This window comes from Archocentrus centrarchus, chromosome 16 (assembly GCF_007364275.1).
Source record: "Archocentrus centrarchus isolate MPI-CPG fArcCen1 chromosome 16, fArcCen1, whole genome shotgun sequence".
Classification (NCBI taxonomy): domain Eukaryota; kingdom Metazoa; phylum Chordata; class Actinopteri; order Cichliformes; family Cichlidae; genus Archocentrus; species Archocentrus centrarchus.
The window spans coordinates 13,633,700-13,648,799 of NC_044361.1; the positions used below are offsets into that span (position 1 = coordinate 13,633,700).

The 15,100-nt window shown below is 39.6% G+C and overlaps 1 protein-coding gene and 2 long non-coding RNA genes across 3 annotated transcripts; 1 reads left to right on the top strand and 2 right to left on the bottom strand.

Annotated features, from left to right (window-relative positions):
• Window positions 1–3,584: 3,584 nt before the first annotated feature.
• Window positions 3,585–5,067, bottom strand: LOC115795101 (uncharacterized). The gene is made up of 4 exons (XR_004021225.1): window positions 4,471–5,067; window positions 4,026–4,358; window positions 3,789–3,908; window positions 3,585–3,684 (listed from the first exon to the last, which is right to left on the bottom strand). It is a non-coding gene; the product is annotated as an uncharacterized LOC115795101 (long non-coding RNA).
• Window positions 5,068–5,307: 240 nt separating this feature from the next.
• LOC115793775 (uncharacterized) lies at window positions 5,308–8,362 on the bottom strand. The gene is made up of 4 exons (XR_004021136.1): window positions 8,180–8,362; window positions 5,699–6,544; window positions 5,525–5,592; window positions 5,308–5,414 (listed from the first exon to the last, which is right to left on the bottom strand). It is a non-coding gene; the product is annotated as an uncharacterized LOC115793775 (long non-coding RNA).
• A 3,216-nt stretch (window positions 8,363–11,578) lies between these two features.
• Window positions 11,579–12,978, top strand: LOC115793955 (fucolectin-5-like). The gene is made up of 4 exons (XM_030749172.1): window positions 11,579–11,612; window positions 11,875–11,899; window positions 12,308–12,589; window positions 12,804–12,978. The coding sequence occupies exons 1-4, from the start codon at window positions 11,579–11,581 to the stop codon at window positions 12,976–12,978; spliced, it is 516 nt and encodes a 171-aa protein (XP_030605032.1).
• The last annotated feature ends 2,122 nt before the right edge of the window (window positions 12,979–15,100 follow it).

Below are 15,100 nucleotides of genomic sequence, written 5' to 3' on the forward strand. Positions count from 1 at the left end.
CTTTCCTCGTTTTATGGGAATTTCTCCAAAATAGGGACATTCCTGGCGACTAACATCCCTAAAAAATTAGACTAACAGACTAGTCTAAAACTAAGAAACACTCAGATGTCAAGTTATATCTTTAGACCATTTAATGTCAAAAACTGTCTAAACAAAGTTATTAGAAACCATTAATCGCATTCTTCAATAATGAATTCAATTTAAAACGCTGCTTAATACACAGATACAAGCGGGAGGATGCACTTATAAATGTGTTTATCAAGACTGGGATGTCCTGTCCACACCGCTGTGTGACACAGACAGACACCAGCTTGAAAAGCTGTATTTGAGCTTTGATTCCTTCACATGCTCAGAGTTCAGTCTGTTCTTGTTTTTTATAATGTTTCTCTGTGTTCTGATGTTATACACCACATGGAGCTAATGTAAATCTACTGCACTGAAGCTGTACCTGCAACTTGTGCTGGACAGTCTAATTCATTCCCAATTTATTTTTGAGATAATTATTTTTATTAATATTTTTCAGTTTTTGAGAACCATTTTTTTTTATGATAAGAGTTTGTTGGGAGTTTAAGTTTAGTGGATTTTTCTTTATGTTGCTCCCTGTTGATGTCATGATGTTCATCTGTGTCCTATTGCACAAATTTAGCACATAATGCTGCTGTCTTGTGAACAGTTGGTTGTTGAATACAATTTTTCTTAATGGTACAATTTGTTGAGGTCTTATTACACAATAGTCACTCTTGCACCTTGAATCTTGCACCTGAATAAAGTATGAAAAACTAAAGCTAATACTAAAACTAATAAAAACTAAACTCAAACTAAGCATTAAACAAAAAATAAATAAATAAATAAAAACTATAAAAATTAACAAAACCACTCTAAAAAAAAAAAAAAAAAACTAACTGATTTAGAGGGAAGTTAAAACCAAATAAAACTAAACTAAAATGTAGGGAGCTGAGCTGTCTACCATTCACTGATGGTAGTTGGGTAGTGACCAAAAGAATGAGATGGCGGATACAAGCTCCCGATACCTGGTGGTTGTCCTCTCCCTTAGAGAGAGGGTGAGGAGCATAGTCATTCAGGAGGGGCTCAGAGTAGAGCTGCTGCTCCTCCACATTGAAAGGAGCCAGTTGAAATGGTTCAGACATCTGACTAGGATGCCTCCTGGGTGCCTCTTGGGTGAGGTGTTCTGGGCATGTCCTACCTGGAGGAGGACCCGGGACAGACCCAGGACATGCTGGAGAGATTACGTCTCACGGCTGGCCTGGGAACTCCTTGTTGTCCCCCCGGATGACCTGGAGCATGAGGTCTGGACTTCTCTGCTTCTGCTGCTGCCCCCGCAACCCAGCCCTGGATGGATGGATGGATGGATGGATGGATGGATAGATGGATGGATGGATGGATGGATGGATGGATGATATATAAAATATGAAATGTTAAGACTGAGCATCTTCGTGTTTTTTTTTTTAATACTATATGCTCAGTTTGAGTTTTGTATATTGTGTGGTTTTGAAAGTAAAATGTTTTGTGCCTGCTCTTGATTTCAGCTGCTGAACTGTATGGGGGCTCCTTTGTTGTATTTTGCATTTCATAATATGCGCGCTGACTGCAGGCAAGCCTGTTTAGTCCATGCTGACCCCTGTCCACTGCTAAAAGCACTAACAATGGGCACATGAGCATCAGAACTGGACCACAGGGCGATGGAAGAAGGAGGCCTGGTCTGATGAATCACTTTTTCTTTTTTTTACATCACGTGGATGGCCGGGTGCGTATGCGTTGCTCATCTGGAGAGCACCTGTCACCAGGATGCACCATGGGAAGAAGGCAAGCCAGTGGAGGCAGATACTTTGGGCAGATATTTGGGTCCTGCCATCCATGTGGCTGTTACTTTGACACGTACCACCTACCTAAGCATTGTTGCAGACCATGTTTCATGGGAACGGTATTCCCTGATGGCTGTGGCTTCTTTCAGCAGGATAACGCACACATGCCACAAAGCAAAAATGGCCTGAGGAGCACATCAACAAGCTTGGATGTGTTATCCAAGGAGAAACATCCAAAGACACTGAGGCCACTCTCACAAAAAATAAATAAATACAATTAATTAATAAATTAAAAAATGAACATATTTTGCTTATGATTTTAATACAATGTCATTTATGAGCACTTGTTATTACATTATTTTAATGAGTTATTAGCTGTTCTCCTGGTGTTTTTGAGGTAGATTTTGTTAGAACTTCTGTTACGTGCCTTATTATTTCACAGTTCACTAATCTCCTGACTGTTTAGTTTTCTGTTTATGTTTCAGATGCAACACATATCAATTAATATCTATTTTAGTGCCATGCAGTCTCTTATCAGGTCTTTTCTTGTCCTGAGCTGCAAGAACCACAATGAATATCCTCCTAGTTGAACACTTGTCATCCCTGTTCTGTAATGAATGGTGTCATTGTTGTGTATACAAGAAGACCAATTGCATAACAATCTGATTTTTATTTTTGTTGCTGGTCTCCAGGGGGACAGCGACCTGACCGCAGTGCATTCAACCACTCAGCCACCCTGACACAAATGTCCACACAGTTATTGTCGCAGTTGATGACGTCAGTGACGCTGATTAAATAAAACTGAATTTTAAATGAAACTATATAGCAAATGAGCCCTGGTGATTAAACACTTTACAGGTGCTTCTTGTGGTATTAGAACATTTGCCCCAAATTCATGTCCACCATTCCAAAAAATTACATGAACAGGAAAACATGAAGTTGCATGCCAAAAATTGGGAGCCTGAACAGTTTGCTTGTGCTCTGGTCCACCTCTAGTTAACTGGTGCAAAATAAGATATTAAAACCCTTCTTACATATTTTTCCTATTGGCTACAGAATGACACCACAAGAAAAGCGTGCATACTAAAGGAGTATCTGGTAAGTATTTTGGCCTTACTTTGCACAGAATTACTCTCAAAGACAAATGGACAAAATCCATTGGAGGGCAGGGATTAACAGTGTACAAATGAAAGGGTCTTCAATTTTTTAAGGTTTGTGCATATTTAAAGACACTAAAAGACACTACCAGATATGTGTAAACGTTGATGAACATTTAGCATCCAGGATGGAGCAAAGCTCATGACCCACAGGACACGATGTAGAAGCATCAGATATCATGGTTGATATAACAACAATTTCAAACTGAGTATAGCCATCTAGATGTAATTTGTGTTTGCCTGAATTTTCTTTGAGCAACAACACCGTTTGTGCCTCATAAATTGCAAGTTTAAAATATTTTCATGGTGTCTCTTAAAGTTACAATAAAAAAGAAACATTACATTACGACAACAGTATGGCTAATTTTTGGGATGTTAAACATACATGTCCATTTACCCAAAGTGGTCTAAAAGTACTATAATTGATAATCATGCACTACTCCACAATTCCACTTCCAAACATGACGAATGCTGCTGAATCTGATGATCATCGGGACAGAAACCTGTCTGTGATGATGATGATGCTGCTGCAGGTGTCATGAACTGGCTGAACCGGAGGCAGTGAACTCAAGTGCAGAACCCAATCAAGAGACCACAGAAGGAATTTACAGTAATCACTGAATCTTTATTTTGTTCATGCAGAGCTCAGGAGTTTAGCCTGGGGTACAGGGTTAAGCAAGCTTTGCAGGTCCAGGCGGGATGCTCTAAAAAGGAGGAGAGGAGGGTTAGCCTCGGGTATGTTCTCAGTAAGGATAGCAGTCTGTCCTTAGGGGCAGAGGATGGTGAATGGGATGAGAAGGAGCCTTACTTGGGTTCTTAGATGAGAAGTCTAAGGTCCTGATTAGCTAGTCGATCCTTGAGCTGAAAAGAGGTGCTGAGGGAGGGTGAGCAGGCAGTCCACTTTGTGAGGCAAGCTGCAGAATGCAATCTGAGAGGACAAAGAGTTAGCACACTAGTACAGGTCGTACAGAAAGGAATGCAAAACTGAGCTGGGTTACCATTCCAAGGAAATATAATCTGGCAGAGACCGGATGGTTGAACTGACCCTGAAATACCACAGACGATGAGGCTTGATAGGGTACATATGCTCGGCTGAGCAGTGGAAGAATCCAGGCTCTGCCCAGAAGGGTGGAGATCCACTCAAAGCTCCTGGCCCAGGGTGACAGCAGACCATGACAGCAGGAGATCAGGAGGACATGCTGAAATGGACAAAAATGACAGAGACAGTGGAGTAAGAGTAAAATCCCCAGCAACACAACATATGAATCATTGATCAGTTTATGTTTAATTTCTTATAAGAGTTTCAAATGAAAGAAACGTATCTTTCACTCTGCATGACATCTCCTTCCTTCTACCCTCAGTTTATCTCATCTTCGCTCTAAAGGACAAATGGCAGTAAAGGGGGACCAGCTTAATAACTTCATTAATCGGGTAAACAGAACCATAGATCACTTTCAATGCAGTGATTAAAAATAGATTGAATATTTAACTTTTTTAGATGGCAGGGTTCACAGTCCATGCTATCTTTGGTCTTCATGTCATCTTGTCTCCTCTTTGTTTTATCTGAAATACAAATGACAAACACGGGGGTGGGGTGGGGGGTGGGACTGTTACTAAAATTTCAGCAACTGGGAGAACTGCTCATCTGAGGAGGATTTATAATAATATAAAATAAAATACTTATCTTTTTTTTAATGAGAGTTTGCAGTGCATGCTGCATCCTCCCTTCTCTCTGAAAGTTAAACAGATGATAACAATTGAGGACTTGATCAAAACAAAGTAAAAAGAATTGCTGATCCGAGTCCTGATTGAGTCCTTGATTAAATGTGTGTATACATATCTTTCAAAATGAGTGTTTACATCTCTTCTGGTCTTCTTGTTTTCTCTCTGCTCTATAAAAGGCTAATAGCAGATAAAAAACGATCAAAGTTAAACAACTATTTAAGCAGAAATAACTCTCTAATAACCTCATCAAAATGATGTAAAAACAACTGATCATAAAAGAAATTATATTAAAATAATAATCAAAATGCAGTATCTTATCTTTTTTGTGAGTGGGTCTTGCAGCTAGATGTTTCTTTTTGGATCTTCCATCCATCCATCCATCCATCCATCCTTCCGTCCATCCGTCCATCAGCTGGAGCCGATCCCAGCTGTCATGAGATCAGAGGCAGGGGTACACCCTGGACAGGCAGCCAGTTTAAGAGAAAGAGAGCAAACACAGAGAGCCAAGACAACCATTTACTCCTGTGGTCAACTTAGAATCACTAATTAACCTAACAGGCATCTCTCTGGGCTGTGGGGTGAAGCCAAGTACCTTGAAAGAACCCACTCAGGCACGAGGACTTTCTTGCTGTGAGGTGACTGCGGTTCACGGTGCACTGAAGACTCAGTTGTCTTTGAATCTTTCTCCCGATGTTATTACCTCTGCTCTCTTTTAAGAGACAAATGCCAAATGGCACAGGACGAGAGTGAATCAGTTCAGAACAACAGGAAAACTACTGGTTATTCTGAGAAAATGCAGAACAAGATGAATATATTTACCATTTTAATGAGGGGAACTGTTTTGTGTGTGTTTTTTTTTTCTTTCTTCATGTTGCCTCTTCTTCTGACTTTTAAAGACAAAAGGCAGAAAGGGAAGAATCAAAGTTAAAACCTTGAGATGTTCTCCAATAGTTTGGGACATTATTTTAGAAACTCTATTTATTTACTACTTACCACTTTCATCTTTCTGGTTCTTGTGTGAAGTGCAGGAGAAGATGATCAACACTTCAAACTGTTTTTATGGATCTTGAGTTCATTTTGTACAATTAGTCATCTTCTTTTACTTGTAGTCATCTCAGACACACAGGCCAGCACCAAGAAATCAAGAAACATGCAAGACGCACCGAAATTGCTGACCTGTGTATCTCACTAATCAAACTATATACATATATATGTACAGTAATAATCCCTCAGAAGCTTCACACTCTCAAGCACTTCTTCGGCGGAGTGGGGCTCCTGCTATCACTCTCTTCTTTTGTAGCCTTTCTCTTTGCGAGCCGCGCCAATCTCTTTAAACACTGACAGAGCACCGACATGAGGACATTGCCTTCTGGGCTGTAGTCCGTTACTCTCCACCGGTTTGTCATCTCAATGTCTTCTGTGTGGTAAATGGTGGAGATGGCTCTGGTGACTGTGATGCCGTCAATATCCAGAGTGCGGACACAGTTCCTCCAGTCTGCCTTTGCCACAGACATATCCGCCTTCTCGGGAAGACCTGGAGTTAGGATTTGGGGAGGGAAGTCAGAGCCTGCAGGAGGCACCATCACGCCAGGTGGCGAGTCTGTAAGTGGAGATGGAATGGCATTCTCCCTATGCCCCGCGTGGGCAAAGGGTGTCGTCACCTGGACTGAGTCGAAGAATCCTTTGAGATATAAGGAAAATCCTTGTACCCGGTAACCAAGTTATGGTAGAGGCTGAGGATCAGGTTGTCCATAGAGTCGATGCTGCTGCTGCTCAAAGGACGGTTTCTCAGGTTTGTAACGAGCATCTGACGTGCTGACTCTGGAAACACCAAGTGAGCTACAAGAAACCAAAAATTTGATCTACATTAATCATGACATGATCAGACAAATGTCAAGACATGGCTTTACATCATCATATGCACAGTAAGAGGCTCCCAACAGTTTGAACCCCTTTCATGTGTTAGGTGATGATATGGCATAAAAAAAATGGTTTAATGACAAGTGTTAAACAAAAGATCACACCATCCACTTCAAATCCAATCCAAACTCAGGCTGTTAGCATGTTGCAGACAGTCGTTCTGCTCATAGAAAAACTGTGATTTTAGCTGCAATTCTGTGTGTTTGGCGACAGTGAACAAAGGGCATTAATGATTGAAGGAGTTTATAATGAAATCAAAAATTGTGGTCCATGTTATTTGTAAATTAATGTCAATAAGGTTTCATGGAGTTTTATTGATGCTTTAATATGCATTCACATTTAGCACTTTCGTTTTTATAATTTCATAATAGTTAAACATTAGTCTGTGGAAAGTAAAGCATCTCAAGTTCAGTGAGAAACCTCAAGTGCTCCTCATTGCATGTACACCGCTTAAATCCGTCACCAACCACAGACCACACATCTGGACAGCTGCATAGATGCTGCAACACCAGAGGAACCCTCACACGGTGTCCACCCATCCACCCATTATCTTCCGCTTATCACAGGGGCAGCCATGGTATAGTGGTAAAATGGTATAGTGGCCGTGGTGCACTATAACAGGTAGGTGCTCGCCTTGCAGCCGGAGGGTTATCCTTGGGCAAGACACTTAAACCACATTGCCTAACGGTAGCGCCGGTCTCTGGCTGCATGACCGCAGATGCTCGTCTCTGGATGAGTGATCTGGAACAATCGTTTCGTTGTGTGCCTTGTGTGCACAATGACCCACTCATCCAATCTAACATCTAAGCAGAGAAACCCAGACCTCCCTCTCTCCAGCTACTTCCTCTCTCTTATCCTGGGGAACACCGAGGCATTCCCAGGCCAGCCAAGAAACATAATCTCACATAAATATATTATGTGAGCAGTCACACAAAATGCGCAAGATAAAATGAGGCCGTATTTTTAAGGACATATCTGTTTTTAGTTCACCTGTCTGTGTAAACTGACTCAGTGAACTGTAGGAGTGCCACCGTTGTTTGAATAAAGAGGTTTAAAACTTTACAATGTATGAAATTTATTGTTTAATTCAGCGCCACCAACCAACCCACCAAAACTCAAACCCTCCACATTAAAAATAAAAAACAAACACACTGACGTCAGACGTCTGATTCTTACCGGGTCCGATCAATGACTGCCCGACGCCGTTTCTATGGTGCGCGTATTATATTGAATTTTTAGCATTTTTAAAAAAAAAAAAAAAAAATGGGCCAGTGTCCCTCTTTCACACTTTCAGTGTTAACTGGACCCCTTTGCACCTAATCTTTCTTGAGCAGGACATATCTCACCTGAAATGTTCACACTCATGACTTGATATCGTAAATGAAAGCTATGATTGACGTGTTTCTCAGATTACAGGCCAAGAAGTCATTCACAACAGTTTAAAATAAATACAGCCAATCAATTTTTGGCAGACGATCACAGCTTCAAAACAAATATACCTTAGACTATTAATAATAGAATAACGTTATATTGTACTTTACTACAGTGTTTTACCATAGCGTTTATCCACTATACGGACGATGGAAAGTGTGAGCAGGTACTTTTCACGCCGAAAAACAGAGGAGGCCATTTCTGGATACTGAAACAGTGGCTTCTTGGAGATTTTCAAAGTTTGGAAGTTTGAATTATCAGTTTCCACCGCACTTGTAGAAAACACTCCTGTCAGCGCTGCTGTGAAATATCCAAATTTTGAATTCTGCTTCTCTTCCTTCTGCTCAGCACGCCATCACATGACTCCCAGCGTCACCTGGGCGACGTAGAGTGACAGACGATTCAGCTTTGATCAAAAAAGTGTTTTTTACGATTATCATATTTTTAAAAAACATATTCCTCTTTTATTTTCATAGTTTCGTATTCATATTTATTTTAATATCTATTGCCAGACTTTTTTAAAGTTTATGTTAATCTTTTTTTTAAATTCCTTATGCAATTTATAATTATTAAATAACAATGACTTAAATGTATTACGGAAATTCACAATGGTCCTTTTTTATCGTTAAATAATACTAAAAACTGCTCGTTGCCTTTCTAAAAATAATTGACAGTCAGCCTCGCAGTTTTTTGGGACTTAAAGAAAAAAAAAACATCATTGTGTAGAAAAGTCTCACCTTTTGTAACTGGACGGTTTTAAAAAAGAAAGAAAAAAAAACCTATAATACAGTTTTTAGTACAGTCCACAAGGGCGTAGGAATGAGTTTACTATTGGGGGGGGGGGGGGGGGGGGGGGGGGGGGGACATATCGTAAACCTGACAGATCCATAAATATTCTGAGCAAAGCATTAAAAAAATGCTATTTGATCTTTTACTTTCTTCGTTTTCTAATGTTTCTTGGAAAAATAGTGTTGTGTACACCTACACTATTGCATGTCTATTTAACATATGTATATGTTTTATAATCGTAAGACGGGGGCAAACCACCAAACAAAATGGCTTGAGTCTTTTATCAGCCATAATGACCATGTCATTCCAGGGCTGTACACTTTATCAGGTGGCCGCACTGGTACTAGTAAGCTAAATATTTCAGGAGCACAAAAATAATTTGGTTGAACACACAAGTGCAAAGTTTGATATGTTGCAACGTAGTGCCACTGCTGTGGCATACATGCTGTATAACACACTGCTGCATACTTCTGTGCTCCTTTGGGTGTGTAAACTACACAAGTTCCGGTTTAATGAGATGACTTGTTGGGTAGGAAACATGGAAATGAGCTAATTAGGTTCAAGTCTAATTTGTTTGTAACGTCACAACTTTGATACACAGAATGAAGCTATTAGAAGATGCACCTCAGTCAGTTGACTGGTTGAAAAATGTATGTCTTTAGTATTTTGGTTTTTCCCCCCATCTTTTCTTATTTTTAATATACAATGCATTTATTTATCTTCAGAACCATAAATACAGAAGCAATTTTAAGAGCTTACACGGAATTCAGAGACAAGGATACCAAAGATCTCTACAGTCGTAAAAAGAAAGTACACCCTCTTCCAATTCTAAGGTTTTACATATGAGGACATAATAAAAATAAATCAGCTGGTTCTTACCAGGTTCTAAAATGTTCAAAATGTTCATCACATGAACTGCAAAACATGATACACCCGGCCCTGTCACTACTACAAATGCCAAGTGCTAAAAAAGCAACAGGGTCATGCGCAAAGGCATTCACATGTGCTTCTAGAAGCAGATCTCACCATTTAAAAGGCGTCCAGGTACTTGGTTGTTATTTTGGAGCATTATCTAAATTTCTTTCCATTTCAGTGTCCACTGGGACATAAAACTGTGTGTATATAATTAGTCAAATCCAATCAAAACTCCTTATAATGCACCTTGAGTTAGTCACAAAATTAGGCTTTAAAAAAAATCAGTCTTTGCTGTTGTGAAATTCTCCCTTAGATTTCAGTTCAGGACTGTCAGAATAATCTCTTATTTCTCTGGATGATGGTGGCTCACAGTGGACAGAGGTGGCCTCCTTGACTCCTTCCTCAAACCATCTGTTTTCTCGCACCAAAATGTGAACATCACCGTCCTCAAAGAGTGTCTCTTCTTTAAGTGTAGCTGTACCACTGAGTGTTGGACTGAGGAGAGACCAAACAACAGCTCCACAGACACATGGCTCAGCATGGCCTCCTAATTTGACTTTATTACACCAAAAGACAGATTACAACACACATACTAGACAGTTACAAAGCACATTTAAACACAATCAAAAACAAAAAGTTTTCCCCAATAAATGTGAAAAGAAAAATCTTGTATTTTACAGAAATATTATGATTATGTTTCCTTTCTGCCATTTTACAGCTCATGGGTCAACTGTGCCATGTGACATGAGCCTGTTTATTCACAAATGTTTTACTAAAGCACTGAACCTGTTTGGAAGTGACCATTGGATTGTTGCAAAGCAACACGCTGTAGGATCTCTATCAACTCTATCAAAGCTTCTTTCAGCTGCTCTCTTATTCACTCAGGGTTGCCACAGCAGGTAGCTCCGCATGCCTAATTTGGCAGTTTTCTGCACTCCTCAGCTTGTAGCTACCAGCTGTGCGACATCCCAGCTGTTATTGAGGCTCTGGCTTGATAGGCTGATTTAGAAAAGATTTATATTTTATACTTGTTTGAGGATAAACGTAATCAATTTGGATCAAAGGACGTGCACGTGTGACAAGCATTTTGCTTTAAATAATGCTGCATGAAACGTGAAGTGTGGACTAAATGCGGACGCAGCTCAGAAAGTAGGGCACAATGATCGTCTCTGTTAGTTTTGAGGATTTTTTTTCCAACAGCTTATTAGTGAATGAATGACTGATTATTACAGGTAGTTTGCTTTGACAGTTTTTCCAGCATCTCTCTGTTAATGGTATTATCAGTGTAATCACAAGTTTCACATTAGTTGTTGAAAACAATTACTATAAATGTATTTTTTCTCTTTAATCAGACCTCCTGAAACACCACTGAAAACCTGAAACTAACATAATTTCACTCTATAAGTTTACAGGTATGCAAAAGTATTTGCATATGCTGCTATTCTCACACACTGACGACACTGTAGGTTGAACAGGGTACATAAAAATTATGACATGTTGACATATGCAAATAAGATACAAGAGTTTGGAAATGTTTTGCCTACTGGAAATTACAGCCTCAGGAGAAATGTATGTTCTCCTCTGAGGAGAGTGAAAAAAATTACAAATTCATTTCTGGCTTGGAGAGGGGATCATATCAACATCAGAGTGGCTACGGAAAAATCCAGAGTGAGGTTAGAAGTCTTTCCTTTTTCTTATTAGAGGACATATTTGGGCAAAGATTGATTTCTGGTTTGCATTCATAGATTTGTGGTCATTTCTATTAAAACATGCAACCATTAATAAACTCATTGCTGTGTTTTCTTGTCTAAGGTAAAGATGCTGTGGAGTCTGCTGTTCATCACTTTGATTGGTAAGTGGCTCGGGTTATTCATGCCCATTTTTGACACAGTGATATTTCAAATGATTATTAGAAAGGATGAATAAGGATAAAATATTAGAGTTCAGTTTTACTGTGAATTGATCCACACTGCAGGATACTTCAGTAAAGCCAGTTTAACTTCTGCCGTAGTATTGAAGGATGGCCATTCGGTGCTTATTGCTGTATTACAAACAATAATAATAGAGCTGGCAGTAATTCACTAATTCTTACATCATCCTCTAAAACTTCACAGGACAATCAAGTCAAGACCGTCCAGGTAAGAGTGCATTTCTAATCAGTTTCTTCAAGTTATATTGAAGTATAGCAGTACTTCTGTTTTATATATCTGTAAGGTACAGTACTGAAGTTTTTAAAAGTAGACCTCATATCTGTGGGAACATGTTTCATGTCTGGATTTTCTATTGGATGAAGCAACATTAGACTGACTGTATGAACTACCTCTGATATACATAAATGTTCATGCATTCCTTCCTATGATATCCATGATTATGGTGCTTTATGGTGAGGGAGGGTTACATTAAACAGGGTCATTCTTTTTTTGAGAAACAGATTATTCATTTCATGCATTCTGATGAATTTTTATTCACCAACTTACTGCTGAACTATTCAACACTTGCCCCAGTCTGAAGCATTGTTATTGGTATTTTTTTTTGTTGTTTTTCTCCACTGTCATCAGGTTGGGAAATCCTCAGACTGAATGACAAATCGTCATTTCAGTCTTCAGTCTACACAGTTGATGGTCTGAGTTACAGTGCTGGCAGAGCTTTTGATGGGGATCTTGACACATGTTCTCACACTGAAAAGAAGATCAACTCCTGGTGGACAGTTGACTTATTGGGTCTATATGAAATTTCCTGTATCACCGTTAACAACGGGGATCATCACAATATTGATCTGACAGATGCTCGGATCCTCATCGGGAACTCATCTGAAGGACGTTTTACAGAGTAACACATTCATCTTACTTTGAATCATTCTGTTCTCAGTCAGGCTCCAGCACATTTAATATTTACATTTTTGTTTCTAAAATGCTCTCAGACAGTGGCAGCTCATGTTTATTACCCAGATGTTCGATTGTCTCCACTGCTTACAGCGTGGTTTAATCAAACAGAGCCAGAACTCTTTCTGTACATTTGCCCAACCTTTTTTCTTTTTCTGCAGGTGTGCAACAATTACAACCAGTACAAGGGCAGAAAACAAAACATTTAACTGTGTAAATGGAACAAAGTGGGGGCGCTATGTAACCGTGTACAAAAAAAGACTGGGGTTTATAATTCTGTGTGAGGTGATGATCCAAGGCACAAAAAAAGGTACAATGAGAGATTCTTACCCATGAAGCTAACTGGTCAGTCAGTAGAGTTAATATAAATTTTCATAGGAATAATCATGTGCTTGAATTAACACAGCATGTCAGACCCTCAGAAACCCTGTTTTGTATGATGATTATAAGTTTCGTGTTTTTGGTGTGTTTCTCCTTTCAGGTTTTAGGTTGATTAAAGAGAACAGGACATGGGAAGACGCCCTGTACCACTGCAGAGAGGAACACATGGATCTGGTTTCCATCCTTGATAGAGAGACCCAGAGCTGGGTTGAGTTGGAGGCCCAGAAGGCTGAAACTCCCTTTGTCTGGCTGGGCCTTCACTACAGCTGCACCCTGGACTTGTGGTTCTGGGTTGATGATCATTGTGTAGGTTTCAATTGGTGGACTCCAGACAAGCCAAAAAGAGCAGAGTGTGGCGTAAGTGGTGCCATGAGCACAAGTGGGAACCATTCCTGGGACATAAAGTCTGATTATGATGAATTCAATTTCATCTGTAAAGTGTAAGAAGATCCATGGATTGGTTTTGTGCATTCAGTTAGACAGGTGTCAGTAGTGGCTTGTTGAGCTGCTGTAAACGTTTCTCTAATAAATCATAGGTGATGGGTTCAGGCTCAGTGTAGCAGGAAGAGGTAGTGGTGAAATTAAGCTAAATTCATGTTACTGAGATATGATGATTATGTGATACTAATAACATACTTTTGGTGTTTTGTCTTTAATCTAATTCTGGTTTCCAAATATAAATAATTCATGATTCACATTTTTTATTCTTCCGTTTAAAGTGAATTCTTGGCAGCTGAACTAGTTTCCTGTAAACCTGCGTGAAAAAATAAAATAAGTACCACAAAAATGTTTCCCAGTTCATAATTTACAAGTTTTAATTGAACTGCAAAAGCAAATGTTGCCCATCCATGTGTGGTTAACTCTTTAGGTGGGAGGAAACTGTGGACATTTTAAAGCAGATATTCTGTTTTCTGAAAATGTTCTGGGCCCTAAACAAGATAAAAAAAAAAACTGAAACCCAAAAACCAAGTCACAGACACCCCTCACACCAGAGGTGTAGTGATATTTGCATCAGTTACATGTTTGAGTTATTTGTTTCTAAGGCTGTTTCACCACAGTGTCAGTACATTATTCAAATATAATTGAGCAACAGTAACCAAAGGTCAGACTGAATTTAAAAACATAAAGTCTGTCTGACCATCTTCTTCAGTTCTTACATGCTGATTACAGCTCTCTCTTCTCTCTTTCTTTTTAAATCTTTCCTGAGGGATAGCTGCCCGCTGTCTCTCTGACTTGGATATCATCTCTCTCCCCCACTTATTCACAGGTGAATTTTGTATGGACTGGTGTTCTGGCAGTTTCCAGTTCATGGTGGGCCTGAACCTTGGTGGTTCTTGGGTTCTTCCTGTACATCTTAGCTAATTTCCTCTCATCTGAGGATGACAGTTTGTGTCTTCTTCCAGAACTTCGCAAAGTGGTGAGACATCCAAATAACTTACAATTGTTTGAACTGATGAGTAAGCTTCTGCAATGGTCTTCCCAAAGCCTCAACCCTACTGAAAATTTGTAGACTGTGCTTAAAAGCTGGGTCCATACTAGAAAACCAACCAACTGAAATAAACTCTACCAATTCTGCCGAGAGGAGTGGTCAAATATCCAACCAGAATTATGCCAGAAGCTTGCTGACGGCTACCAAAAGGGTCTGATTGAGGTACAACATGCAAAGGGACATTTAACCAAATACACTCCTGATCAAAGTCTTAAGACCACTTAAAAAATTGCAAGCATTTGCATTTTGCACTGTTGGATCTTAAAAAGGTTCTAAGTAGAGCTTCACAATGCTAAAAGAAGAAATCGGCACAAGCGACAAAAACGTTTGTGCAGGGAATTTCTTGAAAACTGCATTTACACTCAAACATGATTTTTTCAGCTGATCAAAAGTTTAAGACCGTAGCCTTTAAAAGCCAAAAGCTGTGCAAAAATTTGGATTCCATGTCATTTTCTGTCAAGTCTTTACACTGTCAAGACCTCCTGATGGCAAAAGCAAAAAAGCTCACTGACTTTGAACGTGGTAGGATTGTTGAGCTGCATAAGCGAGGCCTCTCACAATGTGCCATAGCTGCTGAGGCTGGATGCA

Excerpts from the sequence above, each read along its gene's own strand:
- LOC115793955 (XM_030749172.1), top strand. The coding sequence starts at position 11,579 with ATGCTGTGGAGTCTGCTGTTCATCACTTTGATTG. Across the intron at positions 11,900-12,307 it reads TCAAGTCAAGACCGTCCAGG|ACTGTCATCAGGTTGGGAAA; the intron begins TAAGAGTGCATT and ends TTGTTTTTCTCC. Across the intron at positions 12,590-12,803 it reads TCTGAAGGACGTTTTACAGA|GTGTGCAACAATTACAACCA; the intron begins GTAACACATTCA and ends CTTTTTCTGCAG.